The sequence below is a fragment of the Triticum aestivum genome, chromosome 3D (assembly GCF_018294505.1).
Source record: "Triticum aestivum cultivar Chinese Spring chromosome 3D, IWGSC CS RefSeq v2.1, whole genome shotgun sequence".
NCBI classification, from domain to species: domain Eukaryota; kingdom Viridiplantae; phylum Streptophyta; class Magnoliopsida; order Poales; family Poaceae; genus Triticum; species Triticum aestivum.
The window spans coordinates 568,713,762-568,720,762 of record NC_057802.1 but is presented as its reverse complement, the minus strand read 5'-3'; the positions used below and the strand labels follow the sequence as shown (position 1 = coordinate 568,720,762).

The 7,001-nt window shown below is 43.8% G+C and overlaps 1 protein-coding gene across 1 annotated transcript; it reads left to right on the top strand.

Moving 5' to 3' along the window:
- Positions 1–4,125: 4,125 nt before the first annotated feature.
- Positions 4,126–6,729, top strand: LOC123076539 (uncharacterized; the record flags this gene model as incomplete). Its single annotated transcript, XM_044498731.1, has 3 exons — positions 4,126–4,253; positions 4,641–5,849; positions 6,543–6,729. Coding segments are annotated over 2 exons (501 nt in total), but the record flags the coding sequence as incomplete, so codon positions are not given.
- Positions 6,730–7,001: the final 272 nt, after the last annotated feature.

Genomic DNA, 7,001 nt, shown 5'->3' with positions numbered 1-7,001 from the left:
GTTGCCATCAAGGATAAAAAGATGGGTTTTCATCATATTGCTTGAGTTAATTCCTCTACATCATGTCATCTTACTTAATGCGTTACTCTGTTCTTTATGAACTTAATACTCTAGATGCATGCTGGATAGCGTTCGATGTGTGGAGTAATAGTCGTAGATGCAGAATGGTTTTGGTCTACTTGACACGGACATGATGCCTATATTCATAATCATTGCCTTAGATATCGTCATAATTATGCGCTCTTCTATCAATTGCTCGGCACTAATTTGTTCACCCACCGTAATATTTGCTATCTTCAGAGAAGCCACCAGTGAAACCTATGCCCCCCGGTTTTATTTTACATCATATTAGTTTCCCGTCAATTTGCCATTTCTGTCGCCGTTCCTTTAATTTGCAATCTTTTACTTTCCGATCTATAAACCAAAAATACCAAAAATATTTACTTTACCGTTTATTTTATCTCTATCAGATCTCACTTTTGCAAGTAACCGTGAAGGGATTGACAACCCCTTTATCGCGTTGGGTGCAAGTTTGTTGATTGTTTGTGCAGGCATTCGGTTACTTGTGCATTGTCTCCTACTGGATTGATACCTTGGTTCTCAAACTGAGGGAAATACTTACTCTACTTTGCTGCATCACCCTTTCCTCTTCAAGGGAAAAACCAACGCAAGCTCAAGAGGTAGCACCCAACAATAGTTTGTTTACCCGCCATATGCTATTTTTCTCGAGAGAAGCCACTAGTGAAATCTACGGCCCCCGGGTCTATTCTTTATCATATTTTCCTTCGAGATCTATCTTTATTCACTTTTATTTTCAGATCTATTATTCCAAAAACCCAAAAATACCTTGCTGCACTTTTCCTTTATTTATTTTATTTGGCGTTCATTCAAGATCTATTTATCCAATCTATCACAATTTTATCCCGTCAACTTGCCAATTTCTGGCGCCGTTACCCGAAAGAGGGATTGACAACCCCTCATAAGCGTCGGGTTGCAAGTAATTTGTTCTTTGTGTGCAGGTACTGTTTACATAGTGTTGCTTGGTTCTCCAACTGGATTGATACCTTGGTTTCATAACTGAGGAAAATACCTACCGTAGCTGTGCTGCATCATCCCTTCCTCTTTGGGCAAATACCGACATAGTTCAAGCCGCATCAGCGGACGAGGATCTCCTGGATGAAGATCTCCTCTGGGAGACCATGGTGAAGGAGAGGTGGTGTGTCCTCTGCCATGGTCGCCGGTCGGGAGGTCACGCCCTAGATCTCGTTTGATCTGAAGAGAGCGGTGGAGTGGTAGTGACGGCGTCGGGGTGGGTGGGTAGGTATTCGCTTCCTGGGACTGATGAATATATATAGTGGAGGAGTAGCTCTTGAACGGGCTGGGCTTGGTAGGCCCTCCTTTCATTACTTTGCAACGGAAAACAGGTTCCTCTCCTCGCTGAAAATACTCTCCCCGACTCTTTTTGCTGGCTATTATTCAGTTCTTTTTTAACATGTGCGCTTGACAAATGTTTCTTTTATTTTTGCGAAAAGAGAGGTTCTTTGTTCTAGGCTGAGACCCACATTAAATTCTAGACGGTTTGAGATTTAAATATCATAGTGAATGTTATTTTGTAAAAATAACATATTTTGTAAGGATCAATAATGATTTTTCCTAGAAATAAGGAGCATTGACCACTTTGGGGTCTTGCCTTGTTGTGGGCTCCACCCATGAGAGACTAGACAAAGTTTTTTGTATGTCGTGTTCCAGATTACGCCTGTTGTTTATTCAAGGCTCATTGGGCACATGTCGCGGTCACTATGCCACACATTGGGGTGCGTATGTCGTATGCAAGGAGATTGTCATTGTCATCAATCTTACCTCCTCCACCCCACAGGTTGCCTCCTAGTGTGGACAACTTCCTCTCCCACTAGCATCCCCCTCATGCTACATGTAAGGTTGATTTTTAGCATCTCCCCGACTTTGTAAGTCCCCACGTAGCCATGACCACCTCTTTCGCTCCTAGGTTTGTGCATCACCGTTCGATGTCGGAGCCTCTGTCGGAAACTTTCGCATATGCTCCCCGTATGTTGTTGTTGTTGTTGTTGTTGTTGTTGTCTGGTACCTCCCTCCCCCCCGGCTGCTCAAAGGAGAAGTGTGGGTGGGAAACCATCAGATAACGGACCTAGCCGGCTAACCCGGTGTATAGAAAATAAAAATAAGACTGAACTGAAACAGGGACGAACGAATTGAAACCCGTTAGCACTAACAAGCACCCGTTAACGATTTTCCCCGCGCAGGAGGGGCCTGGTGTTTTTGCTAGGGATCTGACTACACGTGGTTGTATCTTAATCAGGGATGGACTAAAAACATGACTGTTCACCATTTTAAAATCAGCTAGCTGGTAAATGGACACTTCCTTGTTCTATGCTTTTTGTAAGTGCTAAAAAAGAATTGGTTAATTATCAAACCATAGAATCATACAATCAGGCCAAAACAACATAGTTGGCTGCCTCGTGAACAAACTGTATTGTGTTTGCAAATTAATCCTCGACAATGTCCTTTCAATGAATATTTGATTCACCAGAGATTGAATTTGTGCCAAAGTTTATTTGATTACAACGAAGAAAAATCAAAATAATCTTTCCAGGAAGTCGAGTCCATAGAAAATTAAGAGTGAGAATCCTTAATGAAAATTCCTACAAATCAAGGGGCCCACATAGAAAAAACACATCCTGATTCTATCATAGGAAACTTCAATTAGAATCTTTCCAATCAATTATGCCCTTAAAGTGAGGATATGTATGTACTACGTCGGTCGATTATTACTATTAATGTTACTATTTGTATCCAAAAGGATATGACAGGCATGCGCCTCAAAGATGACATGCTTTCAAGCGCTTGAAGGTCATCTAGATGCTTTGCATGTCGGTTCTTACTCACATGATCCTTATAATGACCAAGGAAGCACATGCCACCATGTCGACCCTCTTTACCTTTCTTAACTTCATGGCCAACAGAACATCGCGGGTTATATATATGTCAAAGCACATACACATTTCTCAGTGATTCTTCCACTACTCTTAGAAAGGTAGCTATGTGCTTACCATAAAAAGGAAATATGTAGTATGTAGGATTATGAGGTACTGGGAATGTACACGCTAGTGTGACAAGACAAGACATCGATTCTGATGACATGGCCTCCAAGGCCGACCCCACTACGGACGACCCTGACCGGCAATGCTACCCCCAATCTTCTATTTGTGTTGCCAGAAGTTCTTCCGCACCACGGGGTTGGTGTTCCTAGTGCGCATTGTGTTCGTGAGTCGTGACTATATATATATATCCTAGCCGACACCTTGGGCGACCTATAAGCAAGAGATGGCATGCGGTGCGAGGCTACCAGCACCTATGTGCAATAGCCATGGACCCCTGGTGCAGCCGCTGGCCCTTGTTTGGTTGGCCCATGATTTTTCTTTGTCAATGAGTACCGTCGCTGAGGGTGATACTGATACGCTCTATTGGAAAAGGCGGCGCTTAGGCACGCTTAGGCGTTAAGTAGCGCTGAATCCATAAATTTTGTTTGATATCAATTCCTAAATTAGGTTGACTTAAACACTAAAACAAACTCTACTACTATCACTCCATTGCCACTAAAAACAAAAGATTGTGTCTATGTTGCTTAAATTTTTCCTAAATTGGTTACGTATGGTTCACCGGATCCCATAAATGTGAGGCCTAAATTTTTCTTAGAATCAATTTAATTTTCCTGCAAATTTTGCTTATTATTCACGTTCACACCCTAAATCAAGTGAATTTTGGCCTCATGTTCACACAATATTATTTTCTTGGAATCAACTGAAATGCTTGCTTGAGCCTTGAAATTTACAGGATCAAATAGACATTTTTGTTTAGAGTTTTCTCAAAAGATTAGGAGATATTCATTTGACGCTTCACTATTATACTGTGGACGTCTCAGCATTTATATTTTTGGAGGCTATATGCGGTCTCAGCCAATAGCAAAGCCAGTAGATATACATGGGCTTTTTAGCTGACACAGACTGGACCGGTCTTGGATGGGCCAACCAACCATAAAGGGTTAGTGGGCTGCACAAACGTTAGTGCTCCGCTCTCCAAATTTCCTAAAGCGACTCCCTTCTCCACTTGAGTCTCCAGTTCTCCACTCGAGCAAAGCGGCGGCCGGAGAGAAAGGAGGATTGGCGCCGCCGGCGACCCCGCACCTCCCCGTCCCCGGCAGCAGCCAGATATTCGAGGTCAGCAAACCTCATCCCCTTCCTCTCCTTCTTCCTTTATGTTACTTTCCTTTCTTGCGGAAAACCCTAGCTTGATTTCCCCTCACAAACCCTAACTTTCCCTCACCGCAACAGTGGAGGAGAGGAGAGAGGGGGGAGGTGGATAGGAAATGGATCCAGCCGAGGTTACTCACGGGTAACATCCAGTTTCCCTCTTCATAACTATCTGTATGTTATGCTGGCTGGCGCTGGATGGATGGATCATGTATGTTTGTGTTCTATCTGTGTGCTGATATTTGCAACCACACTGAATGGAGATCCCGTTTATGGCATTTGCTATTAACAACCAGGCTATTAACTTCACCCATTTCCGTTGATGGCATTTGTGTGTGGCTGCTGCTGTTTCAGGGTCAATCCCGCTCCCAACCTGACGTGTGTGGATGGAAAGAGGCCGCGGCAATCTGCGACGCCGGCTGACCCCGTGTGCAAGGTGCTCGGCGACGACAACCTACTCATTGAGATCCTCCTCCTAATCGGCTACCCAACTACCCTCGTCCGCGCTGATCTCGTCTACAAGCGCTGGCTCTGTCACGCCTCCGACCTTGCCTTCCTCTGCCGCTTCCGCAAGCTCCACCCGCCCCGCCTCCTTGGCTTCTATGTCGACACCGGGAGGTTTTGTAACAGCTCATGCCTTGTGCCGATGCTACCGCACCCCCCAGAGTTCAACGCCATCATCCGCTCTGCAAGCTCCATCCTGGATGCCTGCAGTAACACACATTAATTCGTCTTGGACTGCTGCAATGGCAACGTCTTCATGAACACGTTCAAGAGCTACATTGGAGATCCTGGATCAAAAAATATAGTGCTCAGCCCCCTCTGCCCTGAGAGGGGCATGGTCGTCATCCCACCATACCCACGACACAAACTCCAGGATGGCTATTTCTGCACTTTCAGTGAACTCTTTCTCAAAGAACGCGGCAACGACTTGTCCTACTTTTGTGTGTTGATGGAATCTTCTAAGGAGCGAACAAAATCTACGGTCCACATGTATATGTTGCAAGATGGTGTCTGGTGTGTGCATGCCTCGGCAACGATGCAGCTCCCTTTTCTGCCACAGAAACTGAATCCTCTGCTTGTTGGCAATAAAATCTATATGGCGGCCACCCCGAGCGAAATTATTGTCTTGGATTTGACAGCCTTAAGTTTCTCCACATTTCAGCTTCCACAAGGGCTTGTTATAAGTGACAGACGAACCATGTTGTCAAGGGCAGATGATGATTCTGGCGTGTATCTCATTCATTTGAACGAGTTTCAGCTCCGCATATGGCTACACACAGGGGAGAACTGTTTGCTGATGGATACCATATGTTTGCGTGAGATGTGTGCTAAATGGAGGGTGCCTGATCACACACATGAGGTGTCAATGAAGCACGTGGGGCGCAATGCTGAGTTTGTTTTCTTGGAGATGGGTCCATGCCTGCTCTATTTGGGTATCAAGTGCAGGACGCTGTGTAAAGTGTATGAGAGGACAAATGAGATTCCATGGTTGGGTTTTATCCATCCGTATATGATGATCTGGCCTCCCACATTCCCTGTGCTCAAGGATGATCCTGCAAGGTTTGTCTTTTGTTCTTTGTGTGATGTTACTATACTTTGGTTTGTGTGGTCGCATTAGAAGCATAAATGAGACATATCTAATAGGAGGATGAGGGTGTCCCCTGTGCATGGGGTTCTTGGTCGGCATGCTGAGAAGGAAAGTGAAGGAATTGGGAATAAGTTGAGAAATTAGAGGAACGGGTGTTTGCTTTGGAACTGTGTTCCTCAAGCTATCATATCTTAGATTGTTAATACTTGGTATTTTCGGAATGTTGCCGTATAATATAATTAAGGGTTTTGCTGGAGCACACTATCACTCACACGGATGTCAGTTATGAATCGTGCATTTTACAACGGCATGCTTGTGTTTATGCGTCTCTTCTGATTCAGATGTACCACTATGAAGTTCTTCCTCTTATACGAAAATGGTATAATCATCCAACCTAACAACAGTATGGTACTTGGTTGATGTTCTTTTCACCCTCTGTGTTTTAGTGGTTAGACTTCCAATGAGACCCTCTTCTGTGACCATCTTGTATGCTTTAGTTGGCATTCAATCTGTATTGCTGGAACAGTTCTAATCATTTTTTACTTTTGGTTGCTGCGTGATAATTATTTGACTTTGTTGTACAACTAGTTGTCTTTTCACTTGTTTTGACCTTGTCACCATTAATTGTCTCCATCCTTATTCTTCATCTGTTTTGCTTGAAACAGTAATGCGACAGGAAGAGGAGGAAGGTCGAGGATCAAAGAAGCGTGAGCTGCAGTTAATTTCTAGCAGCTGAGTGTGTGGGAGCAAAAAAGGCATGTCTTAGAGAAAGCAAGTGCAGTATCTGTTAGCTGTGTTTTGAGTCAGTGACAAGTTATTCTGGGTACTGGATTAGATGTTAAATGGAACTGGATGTTTTAAACAGACCTGTATGTTTGTGTTGCATCCCAACGTTCCACTGCCTGCTAATTATGTTTTTTTTTGCTTTCTACTGTATTGTCCATTTGCAAATCCAGTCCTAGTTGGTGATGTTCCTGTGGGATCAGTCCGCAGATCATATGAGGTATAGCATTTGTTGCCAGGAGTAACAACAAGATAGTTCTGCAATTACAGTGCAACATAAACATTGAATGATTGCCTATGTGCAAAGCTTAGTTTTGAAGACAGTTTTGAACATCTCTGTA